This window comes from Aspergillus flavus, chromosome 2, assembly GCF_009017415.1.
Source record: "Aspergillus flavus chromosome 2, complete sequence".
NCBI lineage: Eukaryota > Fungi > Ascomycota > Eurotiomycetes > Eurotiales > Aspergillaceae > Aspergillus > Aspergillus flavus.
In genome coordinates, this window is record NC_092409.1 from 2,043,529 (window position 1) to 2,059,009 (window position 15,481).

At 24.6% G+C, this 15,481-nt stretch overlaps 2 protein-coding genes across 2 annotated transcripts; one reads left to right on the forward strand and one right to left on the reverse strand.

The window, feature by feature from the left end:
* Positions 1–195: 195 nt before the first annotated feature.
* On the reverse strand, positions 196–3,164 carry F9C07_1211319 (single-stranded DNA-binding replication protein A). The gene is made up of 6 exons (XM_071507770.1): positions 2,875–3,164; positions 2,669–2,820; positions 2,503–2,593; positions 1,912–2,452; positions 964–1,859; positions 196–902 (listed from the first exon to the last, which is right to left on the reverse strand). The coding sequence occupies exons 1-6, from the start codon at positions 2,916–2,918 to the stop codon at positions 809–811; spliced, it is 1,818 nt and encodes a 605-aa protein (XP_071363689.1). The 5' UTR covers positions 2,919–3,164; the 3' UTR covers positions 196–808.
* On the forward strand, positions 3,165–6,644 carry F9C07_2277249 (uncharacterized protein). The gene is made up of 7 exons (XM_041289507.2): positions 3,165–3,534; positions 3,594–3,759; positions 3,821–3,888; positions 3,941–4,081; positions 4,138–4,411; positions 4,464–6,156; positions 6,209–6,644. The coding sequence occupies exons 2-7, from the start codon at positions 3,729–3,731 to the stop codon at positions 6,351–6,353; spliced, it is 2,352 nt and encodes a 783-aa protein (XP_041142518.2). The 5' UTR covers positions 3,165–3,534; positions 3,594–3,728; the 3' UTR covers positions 6,354–6,644.
* The last annotated feature ends 8,837 nt before the right edge of the window (positions 6,645–15,481 follow it).

The window sequence follows — 15,481 nt, forward strand, 5'->3', positions numbered from 1 at the left end:
GTCCGCGGCGTTTCCTCTGACCTTCTCTTTTAGGCTCGCTTCTTTCGGGGGTAGCTGGGCGTAGTACTGTACAAAGTAAGGTATTCTTTCTGTTAGTTAGTTGGCTTTTGGTAACCCTTTAATTTGTCATCTAGGCTTTATGATTAGTAAGTTGGTTCGGGTAACTAGTAGCACATCAAAGCGCCAAACTCTGTGTATTAACCTAATGGATTTCAATACACAGTAGTAACAGTTTTTCTGGTGTACCGAGTATTGATGACAGCTATGATGTCATTGTATCTGTGATTTATCACGTCATCCGACCATTCCACGCCTTACAATCCATACGGACTAGTATGTAGACGTTCGGTAGCTGGCTTTCGAATTCCAATGCACAGCAGGCTACCTGACTAGTGAATCCATCCACCCATACTATATACAATTACATAGATGAAGCGATATCTTATAAAATGACCAACATTCGCGTCATCTAGCCGTGGTATTAAAGCTACGAGATGGTCCAAACAATTTCTCCCGAATTATCTGGCTGCAAAAAATCGACAGGCGCACAAACCATGTAATAGAAGGGGATATGGTTGTCAAATAGTCTAGTAAGTCGCAGAGGAATCAATATTACTAGTGTCAACATTATGCAAAGTAAAAAGCAGTATGTGATATGTATTAAGCTCCGTCGTAAAGCACAAGAGATTCTGATCACGCCTCCCGAAAGCCAAAGGTATACTTTCCTAGGCACAGTCTAGCTGTGTGTGATCTATGATAAATACGCACGGGCTACCACCACCAGCCAAAGTACCGAGTGAGCCATCTATCACGAAACACTATATGAATCGATCATGTTCGCAAGGCGCAGTGCCTCTTCAGAATAATTAACCGGTTTCGCCGTTACTATCTGACAACGAATGCTAAAGATTTTCCATGAATTAGTGCTTTATATCAAGTCTTTCTCAAGAAACCTGACCTTACCGTTGTTGATCACCAAAATTGTCAATCTTGGCCCGACATCTGAAATTCCAAGTTCGGCAATTTGCATCCTGGAAAATATCTCCGGCTGCTTTGTCATCGTTCTGGCGTATCTCCATGAGCTGATCTGCGGAAGTGCCCATCATGTACCTGCCCACTTCATCGAAACAGCTGAGATAAAGTTGTCCAGTATGATCGCTAACGCTAATGAGCATTATATAGCGATACTCTGGTCGTGGATGAGTTTTATCGCAACGTTCACACCGCCATTGGCCAGGATCAAGCTCTGTTACTTTTTTATTGCAACCTTCAGAAAGACAGGCAGGATAGCACATGGTATCTTGCTTGATGTAGATAACAGTCGCCTTCAGTGAGAAATAGGCCACCTCATCTGACATACCCAATTGCTCCTCTTTGACCTGTGCGACAGTCTTGAATTGTTCAAGTTTTGTAGTAGATGCGGCTACACCAGGCATTGAAGCATGTGAAGCAAAGACTCCATCCCGGCCTTGAGCGTCGTACCAACCCTTCAATTTGTGGGCTTCCTCAATATCAGGATCAACCGTCATTGAACCTGAACTCAGCAAGCTTAAACTTCTACCTCCAAAGTCAGACACTTTCACACCCTTGAACGCTATTACAGACTCGGGTGTCACGTTGAAATTCAGCGCAGTTGATCCCCAGACAGTTAGGCGAACGGAAAACCCCGTGCTGTCCACTAATGTAAGCTCACGTTTGTTATAAGGCTTGTTGGTGGTCTTGGACATAATCTGAGAAACCTCAGCAACCTCTTTCAGTACTCCAATTACATCAATGGTGGTATCCTTCTCGACAGACTGCAGGTCACCGATGGTCGTAAAGCTGAATCTGATTTGTGGAACGTCGGCTTGATCCTCTGCCTAAAGCAAAATAAGACCAGGGTACGTCGGGCGAATAGAGCATTGTACTGACCTTTTCAACAACCGTATCCCGTTCAAATGTGAGTTCATAGTCATTGTTCAAATTGGTAAACTGTTTCTTGGCAAGCTTCACGCCGCATGGGCTAGAGATGTAATAAACACTGCCCTCCTGGAAGACGTCATAGAGCATATCACACTGATCATTAAACCCAGTTGCACGGATCTCGCCACTGTCGTCCAGCAAATTGACGCTGAAGAGCTTACCATCTCCATTCCTGTTATGCCAGGTCCTGATATTTGACTTGCTCGTGCACCGTGCCTTGATAGTCCATTTGTGAGAATAAGGCGAGATAGCTTCGATGGGGTAAATGGTGGCATGTGCTGAAGCTGCTGCGGGCTGTGGCTGGGCTGATTTGTTGGGTGCTTGGAGTTGTCCTCCTTGAATTTTAGAGCCATAGAACCCGTTGCTTGATATCGTGGTAGGCTGGGACTTCTCCTCCTCTTCTGTTTTACTCTCTAGGGGCTTGGGTTCTCCTATTTTCTCAGCCTCGCCTAAATCCTGCAAGACCTCTAGATCCAAAATTATAAGGATCCTGTCCGTGTCAGCCAAAACATGTAAAAAAGAGTTAGCGTGTGGTCTCACTTCTTCCCCTTCACCGAATTCGCCTGGAATGACTTGAGCCTAACGAAACACCCTTTCCGGAGTTGCCCACTTGTAACAAATCGATTGGCTTCTGCTGAACAATATAATCATTAGTAGCATATCCAGATGTGACAGGGGATAACATTCAAGTATCAACAGAACTTACGAGTCGCTAGCATTGTCTGGACATAGTTGGATATATCACTGAAAACGGCTCTGTAGCGCTCTTGATTGTTCTGTTGAGGTGGCAACGGTTTGATCTGGACACACTGGACAACGGGCTCCAGTATCTGAGGTTTTGTTTCATCGAAGATTGCACTTTGAGCGAGTTAGTTGATAAGATAAAGTAAGAAGTCACATATATGTATGTACCTTAAAGCGCCAACGGAAACCTGGGATGCTGCGTCGGAGGCCATGACAGCAGTTACGCCGTCAGGAAATCAGGCCTTGAATTTTGTCAATACTCAATCTAGACTTTTTTTCTCCAGAAATTAAAAAAAAGTCCACGGATAAGCAAGAGAAGAGTTAAAAGGTCTGTTTTGACTTGGAATAACTCCTAGGTGTGCAAAGTGCAGTGATGGGAGGGTATGAATGATCATGTAACGGACGCGTGGAGAATACGCGGGTAAGGACGCGTTGAGTGACTTTTTAATGCCCCACTTTCGTTCCCTCCCCCCTCCTTCTGCCTGAGGCAACAGGGAATCTCCCAAATGAGCGATGTACGGAGTACAGTAGGAGTACACAGTACGGAGTACTAGTCCGGAATAATATGACAACACCGTTCCATATGTCCTACGTAGTGCCAAAAACTACAATTTCTTTTTACTTTCGTCTCTTTTTGTTATTGTTGCTGTTGCTACTTTTTAGTACCAATAAATATTCAAATTGAACGTGGCCTTAAAAAAAGTTCAAAATGTACTACACATCGAATGGTTCGAGCAAATAGGAATCAAATCGAAACTTGCCGGGGTTAAAACAGTAAGTTGAAATTTTGTACAGATTGTACCCCGCGGCATTGCACCCACTTTCAAGGTAAGCTTGCGCCCCACTCAATTTAACGACATAGTAACCTTTCTAATACGTACAGCAAGCCCTACCAAGTCACAACTACGGGTCGCGAAGATAATCTCATTAAAGTCCAGCTTTGAATCAGAGTATTTTCACTTGAATCTAGCCACTCCTCTAATATAGGGAAAGCTCTCTTCTCCTTTGCTACCTCCACAACAATGGCTTCTTGCGTGCATGTAAATTCTCACGGTTGGTTGGCTGCTAACAACAATACTCATGGTGATAGTCTTCGTTAATATTTCTGTGGCAGATCTAAAGCCCCCATCTCTCTCACAAGCTGTATACCGAGAAGATTGCACACAGTGTTTTGATTCCATCGTACGCTATCTATCACTTTGGCTCCGAAGTTCTGTACCTAATCAATAGCTAGGACGATGAAGCCGGTTTGAATGTTTGCCTCACTTGCTTCAATGGCGGCTGCGCTGGGGACAGAGATCATGCGTCTCTCCATTTCAAGCGCCATGGCCACCCCTTGGCATTGAACATCAAACGAATTCGAAAGAAGGTCCAGGTGAGCTGAAATGTTCGCCTATCTCATTCTACAGAGCTCTTAACTGCCAATTCTAGCGTGATGAGCCCCCACACAAAATCTCAAAACTTGCAATAGCTGCCGAAACAGATGAAAACCGCTATGACACAACCACGCGCGTTATCTGTTATTCATGCGGTAAAGACGAGATTGATAAGACGAGTGGTGGACTAGCGATGACCATTGATGGAGTCCTAAATGCGATGTCATTCTCAAAACGAGAGGAGGTAAAGGCCTGGGAGCAGGAGTTCGTTCCTTGTGAACACACCCTCTGCCTGAATCAACAGGAATCCAGAAATATCGGGTCGAAAGGTATTCCCCAGAGACCCAGCTTATTCGGTGCTATTCTTACCTGTGCGTCCAGACCTGAGTCAATGTTCCATGTGTGATCTGAAGGAGAATCTTTGGCTTTGCTTGGAATGTGGCAATCTTGGCTGCGGGCGTAGCCAATTTGGTGGTATAGGTGGAAACTCTCACGCCCTTGCACACGCGGACCGAACATCCCATGCGATCGCCGTCAAACTTGGCTCGATAACGGCAGATGGCTCTGCTGACATCTACTGCTACAAATGCAACGAAGAGAGGACTGACCCAGACCTGGCTGTTCACCTTGCTCACTGGGGTATTAACCTAGCGGGGCGTGAGAAAACAGAGAAAAGCCTGATGGAGATGCAGGTTGAACATAACCTAAAATGGGAATTTTCAATGACGTCTGAGGATGGCCATGAACTTAGCCCAATATTCGGGCCAGGGTTTACTGGTTTAGCCAATCTAGGGAATAGCTGCTACCTATCAAGCGTCATTCAATGCCTATTCGACTTGCCAGAATTTCAACAGAGATATCGCCATGAGAACGAAGAACCACCGCTCACAGATTCCCCCGCGGAGGACCTTGAAACGCAACTGCGCAAACTCGCTGATGGTATCCTGTCAGGGCGTTACTCGCGAGCTGATATGGATGTCATTGTCGCACCCGACTCTCCAGAAGTCCCTCGCCAGAAAGGCCTAGTGCCGGCGATGTTTAAGCATCTTGTCGGTCGTGGGCACGAGGAATTCTCGACAATGAAACAGCAGGATGCATTCGAATTCTTACTGCACCTCTTCAAACTCATTAACTTATCTAGGCATCCAGATAATTTAAGCAGCCCCACCCACTCCTTCATGTTCGCTATGGAGCAACGTCTTCAATGCGTGTGTTGCAAGAAGGTTCGCTATAAGGTAGATGAGCAGGACAATGTTTCCATCCCTGTCCCTGCTCGACGATTAGCACTACCAGACGACACAACTTCTACTGGTCAATTTGCACCGGTGACCCTCTTTGACTGCCTGGACGCCTCCACGTCGGAGGAGGTTGTTGACCTTGTCTGCCCTTCTTGTGGCAGCAAGGATGGATTTTCCAAGCGCTCTTCGTTCAGGACACTACCGCAGCAACTTGTCATCAATGCTCGGCGGTTTGAATTGATTAACTGGGTACCTACCAAATTAGATATCCCAGTGGATGTGAGCGAGGAGCCTTTGGATTTAAGCCCATATCTTTCCTCTGGACAAAAAGAGGGCGAAGAGCTCCTGCCAGACATCGATGCTTCCAAAAGGGATTTTGTGCCTAACCAATATGCTTTGGATCAACTTCTCAGTATGGGGTTCCCGAGGGCAAGGAGTGAGAAGGCACTCTACACGACTGGAAACTCGGATTTCGAAGCTGCAATGAACTGGTTATTTGCTCATCTGGAAGATCCCGATATTGATGAACCCTTGACTATCAGCGAGATCAGGGGGGGAGGAACCGACGCCTCACATGACCCAGCAAAAGTGGCACAATTGGTCGAAATGGGCATTGACGAGTCCCGTGCCAAACGAGCATTGGGTGCCACAGGTGGTGATGTCAATAGAGCTATCGACTGGGTGTTTAGCCACCCAGAAGCAGATGCTGAAGGCTATGGTCGTGAATCAAACACCCATTCTGATGGTTGCCCTAGAAACCTCGGTTCTAGTGATGTACCAGCTAGGTATAAGCTTCGCTCTATTGTCTGCCATAAGGGTTCTTCAGTCCACGCTGGGTACGTGTCCCTATCTCATGTGCAGGTTTTTACGTTTACTAACCATTGATAGACATTATGTTGCCTTTGTCCGGAAGACTCTGCCAGGTCAGAATGAACCATGTTGGGTGATGTTCAATGATGAGAAGGTTGTGAAGGCTGGGGACATACATGAGATGAAGAAATACGCATACTTGTACTTCTTTTCACGGGTCTAGGCATTATTTTCTAATCCTGAGTGAGCACACCTTGCACGAGGAACTCCCACCAGGGATTGTTAAGTAACACCTAGTAATGCTCACCAATAGAGAGAGAGTCGGGGTTCTTACTGCGGTATGGAGCACTGTTAGAGGCCGTTATTATATCTTATTGGGCCAGTATATGCTACTATAGGCTTATGACCATAGAATTGTTATAGACCCTTATCTAGCGTCTCTTATCTAAAGGCAGATATATAAGATAGAATCCTATGAAGTAATAATAGCTAAATAAGTAAAGTACTTATATAATATATAGAAATCTAAAGATAGTATAATATATTGTCAGATCCTTATGGAGATAGAAATCATTGATATTCTAGATTAGTGGTTCTAACTATATAACTATCTAATAAAAGTATATATTAGTACTAGATCTAATTAGAGTCCCGCGGTTAATATATCTTTCTAGATCCTATTATAACAAAGGATCTACTATATAGAGTAGATAGTCTATTAACTAGATAAGGAAACAGAAGACAAAAGGTAAAGCTCTATTATAATTTATTAACTGGATAATAAAATAAATATAAAGAAGATTAATTTTTATTTCTTTTCTCTATTTTTTAGTAGTATTTAAATAAATTAAAAATTCTTTTCTTTTAAAATTTTTTTTTCTAAGTTTTAACTAAATAATTAATAGATTCTTTTATTAAAAAAAATTATAAAATTAAAATATTAATTTTTTAAAATTTTTTTAAAATTATAAAAACTAGAATATATAAAAATAAAATAAAGATTATAAAACTTAAAAATTTTATATATCTTATAAATTAATTTTATATTAATTTTATAATAACTATTTTTTTTTCTATTAATTTAATTATTCTTAATTAATTTATTTAAATATATATTATTTACTTTATTAAAAATAATACTATTAAATATTAAAAAGTTATTAATAAACATATAAATAAATATATTTAATAAAAAAATGTATTATTAGTACTATATAGCAAATTAATAATATTATTATTAATAATTAATATATTTTTATTATTTTTTATATTATATACTTTTTTATTTTGTTTAGTTTTAATCATTTTTATTTTTATTTTAATAATTTTTTTATTTTCTTATTAGTATTATATTTTTAATAATTTAATTTTACTTTTTTTATTAATATATTGTTGAAAGACTATTTCCTTTCTAGGAAATAATCTAGAAGGTTGCCTATTTGGGACTAGCCAGAAACCTTATTTCAACCATGGTTGATCAAAAGTAAAAATACTAAATAGGTAAGGTTAAGTAAATCAATGACTATTAATTAGGAAACCCCGATTTTCTTCCTAATTTAGGAAACTTTAGGTGACCACTATATTAGGAAATATTAAGTAATTTCTAAATATAGTAATTTTAAGCGAGCCCTAATTCAATATAAAAAGCCGCTAAACCCCCTACTAAATTAAATTAATTTTCTCAAGCAGATCATTAACTAACTATCTGACTACTAGATATCTTTCGATCTCTCCTATTCATACCTGACCTAGGGCTTTGACAGCCTTAGTCCTAGTCACCTGCCTTTCCTATCTAACCTAGGGTTTAGATTGACTAAGCCCTAGTTGCCTACCTGCCTTCCTGACCTAGGGTTTTTACTTAGTCAACCCTAGCTTTGTTATATGATCTAGTCATTCAATTTATTTATTCTATTGTAGTGGTGGTTGTCTTAGGCAACTAGATCCTGTGTAAGCAAGCTACTAGTGGGCCACTAGCTTATATAATATATAAATATTTATATTAGAATTATATAAAGAATTCTAATGTTTAAATAATTTATTCTATTATACTAAATAAAGAGATTATTATATAATTTTAAATAAATTTAATTTTTTTAATATTATATTTTTAAAGTCTATTAATTAATTATATTCTATAGATTACTATTTATAAATAATAATATATTAATAAAATATTTATAATTTAAATTATTTTAATTTAATAATTTTAAAATAATTAATATATAAAGCTTAAGTATTTTATTATTAATAAATTTTTAAAAAATTAATAATATAATTATTTAATTATTTATAATTTAAAATATTTAAATTTTTAATATTTTAATAAAATTAATTATTAAATAAAATAAAAATAAAATCTTTAAAAAATTAATATTAGAGTATTAAAATAAAAAATTAATATTATTATTTAATATAACTATATAAATAATTAAAATATTAAAAATAATTATATAAATTAATTTTATAAATAATAGATTTAATGATTTTAAATTATTTATATCTATCTTTTTTAAAAATAAAATTATTTATAAAATATAAAATTATATTATAAATATAAAAAATTATTTTATTATAAATATATTAATTTAATAAAATAATAAAAATAAAATTTTATATATAATTACTATTTTAGTAATAAAATTAAATAAATATAATATTTAAAAAAAATCTTAAAAAATTAAATTAAAAAAATAAAAGATTTTTTATATATTTATTAATCTAGAAATAGATTAATATTAAAATATTATATATTATTCTATAAATAAAAAATAGAATAAGAAAAATATATATAAATAATATATTTAAAATCTAGAAATATGATAAACTTTTTTAAATAATTTTTTTATAATTTAAATATAGATTTAAATATTTAATTAAAAAGTTTAAAAAAAGATTATTTATATAATTTATTAACTATAAATTCTAAAAAAAATATATAATATAATAATTTAATATTAATTAATTTTTTAGTATAAATATAGTATATATAATAATAAAAAAATAATTAAAAATAGATTAAGAAAAAAAATTAGAGTTTAGTTAAATTTAATAGAAAGAAAAAATATTTTTATAAAAATGAATTCTTTATTATATTTTTCTATAATAGCTATTTTTTATTTAAATAATTATTTTTTTAAAATCTATTAATAGAATAATAGTATATAAATAGTCTATAAATATAAAAAGAAGTTATAGAATTTAAAAATATTTTAAAAATATTAATAGTATACTAGAAAAAAATGTTTTTTATAAATAATAAAAATTATAATTTTTAAAATTTTTAAATCTATATTATTTAAATAAATTTATAATATTTTTTATTTTTAATATAATAAAACTATAATTATAAAAATTATTTAATATTGATATTAATATTAAATTAATAAAAAAATAAAATTATATTATATAAATAGTAAAGGTATTATTAAAATTTAAAATTAATAGTAATTTTATTTTCTATTAATATTTATTTTAATATAAAATTATTATATTAAAAGATTATTTTTAATTATTAAGATATATATAGTATATAGATAGTATTCTAATATTATATTATAATAAATTAATTATAAAATTTTAAATAATTAATTAAAAAAAATAAAATAAAAATTTATATAGTAAAATTTTTTTTATTAATAATATTAAATATATAGTTTTTTTTATTTAAAAATTTAATTATTTTTTTTATATTATATATAATTTATATATAAAGTAATTATAAGAGTTTATAATATTTTTATTTAAAAAAATAATTATATTAAATAAATAAAATTTTTAATAATTAAATAAAAAATTTTAATTATATATTTAAAAAATCTAGAATTTTTAATTTTTAAAATAATAATATAAAGAATTATTAAAAAAATTTATTTATAAAATAATATTATATTTTTTTAAAATATAACTTTATAAATTTAATAAAAAAATATTTTTAAAATTAATTAAATTTATAATAAATTATTATTTAGTAAAAAATATATATATATAAATAAAAATAATATTATTAAATTAAAGAGTAATTTAATAAAATAATAGTATATTAATAATAAATTATTATATTATAACAAAATTATCTATATATCTCTATACTCTATATTTAAATAAAAGATTTTAAAAATATATTATAATAATTCTTTTATAAATTATTTTAATTAAAAAAAATTCTATTAAAATAGTTTTTATTAAAAACTATATTTAGAATTATTTTATTTATCAAAAAATAAAGATTTTTAAAAAATTACTATAAAATAATCTAATTTTTTTTCTATTTTAAAAAATTATTGTAAAATCTAATAATAGACTTTATAATTAAAATTATAATTATAAAAAAATTAATTAATATATTTTTAAATAATATTATTTATAAAATTAGATTTTTAAAAAAATTTAATTATAAATAGAGATTTACTTTTTATTAATATATATTAGATATAATTTTATTAAAATCTTTATATAAAAGATTATTTAAATGCTATTTTCTATTTATAAATAAATAAATAGATAAAGTATTAAAATTAAATATTTAAAATATATCTATAGATATATATAAATTATTAATAAAATAATTGAATAAATTAATTAATTATTAAAAAATTTATTTATAATAATATTAAAAATATGTTTATAGAATATTTATTTTTTATAACTTAATAAAATATAGAACTAATAATTTTTAAATTTAAAACTATTAAATTAATAATATTAAATATATTAATAGAATTGTAATTAAAAAATCTAGCTAATATCTAGATTAAATAAAAAAAATCTAAAAGAAATAATAAAATAATAAATAGAATAATATAATAAATATTATAAAGCTATATAATTATATATAAATAAAAGATTTTATTATTAATAAAAAAATATTAAATTATAATAATTAAATAAAAAACTAGATTTAAAATATAATAAAATTTTTATAATTATAGAGACTATTAAAAAATAAATATATTATTTATAATTATTAAAAATATATAATTATATTTATTTTATTTTTTATATAATATTATTAAAGCTATACTACTAGTATATAAAAATAAAAATTAAAAAAATTTAACTAATTATTATTAATAATTAAAAAAAATAAAAAATAGAAAAAATATTTAGTTATTAAATATATTATTAAAAATTATAATATTTTATTAAATTAAAAAAATAGTTAAATTATATAAATTTATAAAATTAAAAAAGAATTTTAAAAATATTATTAAAATTATTATAATTTATTAAAAAGTTAATAGAATATTTAAAATATTTTATTAATTATAGAAAAAAATAAAAAAAATAGTTTAAAAATATAATATAGAATACTTATTATATAAATTTTAAATAAATAAATAAAAAAATAAGTAAATAAATTATTATAAACTTTTCTAATTTATTAAATTATTTTTTAAGAAAATTCTATATTACTAAGTTTTTACTAAATATTTATTAAATAAAATAGATTATAATTTATATTTTATAATATTATTAAATATAAAGAGATTTTATTTAATTTATTAAGATAATTAATAATTTTTTTAATATATTTAATTAGATTATCTATAATTTTTATAATCTTTTAATTTAATAATAAAAGCTATAAATAAATAATTTTAATTTATATAGATTTTAATAATAAACAATATAATTTTTAAAAATATATAATATATTATATATAGAGTTGTTTAATATTTTAAAATATATATTTTAAAAATCTTTTAATATTAATAAAAATAATAATAAATAATAATAAATAATAATATTTATAAAATATCTATATATTATTAATATTATTTTATTATATTATATTTAAAATTAGATTATTTATTTACTAGAAAAAACCTAAAAAATATTAAAAAAAAATTAAAAAAAAGTTTTTTCTAAAAAATTAAAAATAAAGGATTATTAAAATTTTTATAAAAAAGTTAAAATAATATATTCTAAATTATTTAAATTAATTAAAATATATTGTTATTAAATTAAAAAATATTTATTTTTTAAAAACATTTAATAAAATAAAAAATTAATAAATATATTAACTTTTTTTTATAAAAATATATTAATAACTTTTTAAAAACTAAGAATATTTAAAAAAAATATTTATAAAATTTTATTAAATTAATAAAATCTATTTTATTTTTAAAAAACTTTTTATAATTTTATATATAGTATTATATTTAATTATTTTTAAAATAATAGAAATATTATTAATTTATAATTCTAGTAATATTTTTATAAAAAAAATTAAATTTACTATACTATCTATATTTTTAAAATAATTTAAAAAAATAAATATAATTATAAAAAATATTATAATTTATAGAAATAAAATATTAAATAGTTTAGAATTTAGATATAAACTAGAATAGTTTATTTTTTTAAAAAAAAATAATTATAATAATAATTATTTTAGATAACTAGATTTTATATAAATAAATTATTAAAAAATTATTAGTTTATATAATATATAAATATATTTATATTAAAATTATATAAAAAATTAGAATTTTTAAATAATTTATTCTATTATATTAGATAAGAAAACTATTATATAATTTTAAATAATCTTAAATTTTCTAGTAATATATTTCTAGAGTCTATTAATCAACCGCGCTCTATAGATCTATTATCTATAGATAATAGTATACTAGTAGAGCGCTTATATTTATATTAATAATAATAATATTTTATATATAATTGAAAAAAATTAATAATTAAAAAAATCTTTAGTTATATATTTTATAATTATTGATTAAATCTATTTTTAAAATATTATATAATAATAATAACTATTAAAATTTAGATAAATATTTAATAATTATAAATAGATTAATTATATATTCAAAAGAAAGCTATTATATATATATATTATAAATAATTTAATTTATTTATTTAATAAAATATATTATTATATATTCTATCATTTTTTTTAATTTATATTAATATTATTAATTCTATTTTATATTATAAAAATAGATTTTATAATTAATTTATTAACTAATTAATAATAATTTAATTAATTATTTATTATTTATAATAAATTTATAAAAGAAATTAAATTAATAATAAAAAAAATAATTATTATATTTTTTAATACTATAATTAAATAGTCTTTATATAATTTATAATAAATAAAAATTCTAAATTTATTAATAGATTCTAAAAAAAATTATTTATTAAATTAAAAATTAAATAACTTATATAGTACTATATATTATCTATAAATAAATAAATAATTTAAATAAATAATTTAAATTATTAAAATAATAATTAAATATTAAATCTTTAAAAATTTTATTATTAGTTAAATATATTTATTATTATTAATTATAATAATAATTAATAATTTATTTAATATATTAATAAAGAATACTCTATTTAAACTATTATTTAAAAGAAAACTTTTATAACTATAAAATTTAATAAAAATCTTTTTTATTAAAATTTTTTAATTAAAATAAATATAAAAAAGATACTTATACTTATAAAAATATAAATAAAAATAATTTATAATTAATTTTCTATTTAATTTTTATAAATAATTAATAATAAATTTTTAATAAAAATAATTTATAATAAAGGATCTACTATATAGAGTAGATAGTCTATTAACTAGATAAGAAAATAGAAGATAAAAGATAAAGCTCTATTATTAATTTAATAGTAGAATAAAATATAAAAAAATTAATTTTTATTCTATTTTTTTATATTTTTAGTAATATTTAAATAGCTTAAAATTTTTTTTATTTAGAATTTTTTTTATAATCTTAATTAAATAGTTAGTAAATTCTTTTATTAAAAAAATTAAAAAATTAAGATACTAATCTTTTTAAGACTAGTTTAGAATTATAAAAAAAGCTAGAATATATATAAATTAAATAAAGATTAAAAGCTTTAATAATTTTATATATTTTATAAATTAATTCTATATTAATTTTATAATATTTATTTTTCTTTTTATTAATTTAATTACTTTTAATTAACTAGTTTTTATATATATTATTTATTTTATTAAAAATTTATTAGTAAAAATATATATAAATATATTTTATAAAGAAGTATATTATTAGTATTATATAGTAAATTAATATTAATATTAATTATTAATAATAATAGTAATTTATTATTAATAGTTAGTATTTTTTTAGTTTTATTTATTTTTTATTTCTATTTTAGTGGTTTTTTTATTTTATTATTATTAATATATCTTTTTATTAATATTTTATTTTTAATAATCTAATTTTATCTTTTTTTTATTAGTATATATATTATTTATATATTTAGATTATTAATAAAATCTATAATATAAATATACTATTTAAAATTAATTATATTTTAATAATATTAACTTAATACTATATTAATAGTATAACTATTATAAAGTTTTCTATAAATCTATATATTTTTTTTAATTAATAATATTTTATTAATATATCTAGGTTTTTTTTAGTATTATTAATAATAAATATAACTATTTATTAATTTTAAAGTAGATAAAAAATATCTTTCTCTATAATCTAGAAAATAAACGCGATAGAATTTTTTAATATTTTTTATTAAAATTTATAAATAGATTATTATTACTATTTTTATATTAAATAAATCTTTTAATTATATAAAGTTTATATATTAATATTAATTTAATATAATTAATAATAATAAAATTAACTTAGCTATAAAATAATAAAATAATTATATAAAATATTATTATTTATTAATTTATTTTATATATTAAATATCTAGTTTTTTTAATATTAAAAAAATAATACTATTAATAAAAAAAATAGTAAATAGACTATTATAGTTACTTTTTTATTATTTTTTTTAAGATTTAATAAATAATTTTTTATTAAAATTTTAATAGTTTATACTTATAGTTAAGCTATATTTCTTAAAATAGATAAATAAATTTTTATTTTATAATATTTAAATAGAAATACTATATACTATATATATTTTTTAATTAATATTTTTTTATAGATATTCTCTAGTTATTTTAAATCTATTAAAATTATATTTAATCTATATTAGATATATTATTAATCTAATATTTTATTTATTTTTTTTTAATTAGTTAATATATTTCTATTATTTATTAATTATTATAATTATATATCTATATTCTATATTTTTATATATTAATATTTTTTAATAATTTTTTATATATTTACTATATTTTTTTATAAAATCTATTAATTATATTTTTAAAAACTATTTTTTTATTTAATTATAAAATAGTTTTTACTATTAAATTTTTATTTTTTATTTTTTATTATTATATTAGCTCTAATATTATTAATACTTTTTAAATATTATTATTATATTATATCTAAAGTTTTAATAATAATATATAGAAATTATTATAGA

Bases quoted from the DNA above. Each gene is read 5' to 3' on its own strand.
- F9C07_1211319 (XM_071507770.1), bottom strand. From the start codon at position 2,918: ATGGCCTCCGACGCAGCATCCCAGGTTTCCGTTGGCGCTTTAAG. The intron at 2,821-2,874 runs GTACATACATAT...ACTCGCTCAAAG, and splicing joins GTTTCCGTTGGCGCTTTAAG to TGCAATCTTCGATGAAACAA. The intron at 2,453-2,502 runs GTGAGACCACAC...TGACACGGACAG, and splicing joins AATTCGGTGAAGGGGAAGAA to GATCCTTATAATTTTGGATC.
- F9C07_2277249 (XM_041289507.2), top strand. From the start codon at position 3,729: ATGGCTTCTTGCGTGCATGTAAATTCTCACG. The intron at 3,889-3,940 runs GTACGCTATCTA...ATCAATAGCTAG, and splicing joins CACAGTGTTTTGATTCCATC to GACGATGAAGCCGGTTTGAA. The intron at 4,412-4,463 runs GTATTCCCCAGA...CTGTGCGTCCAG, and splicing joins CAGAAATATCGGGTCGAAAG to ACCTGAGTCAATGTTCCATG.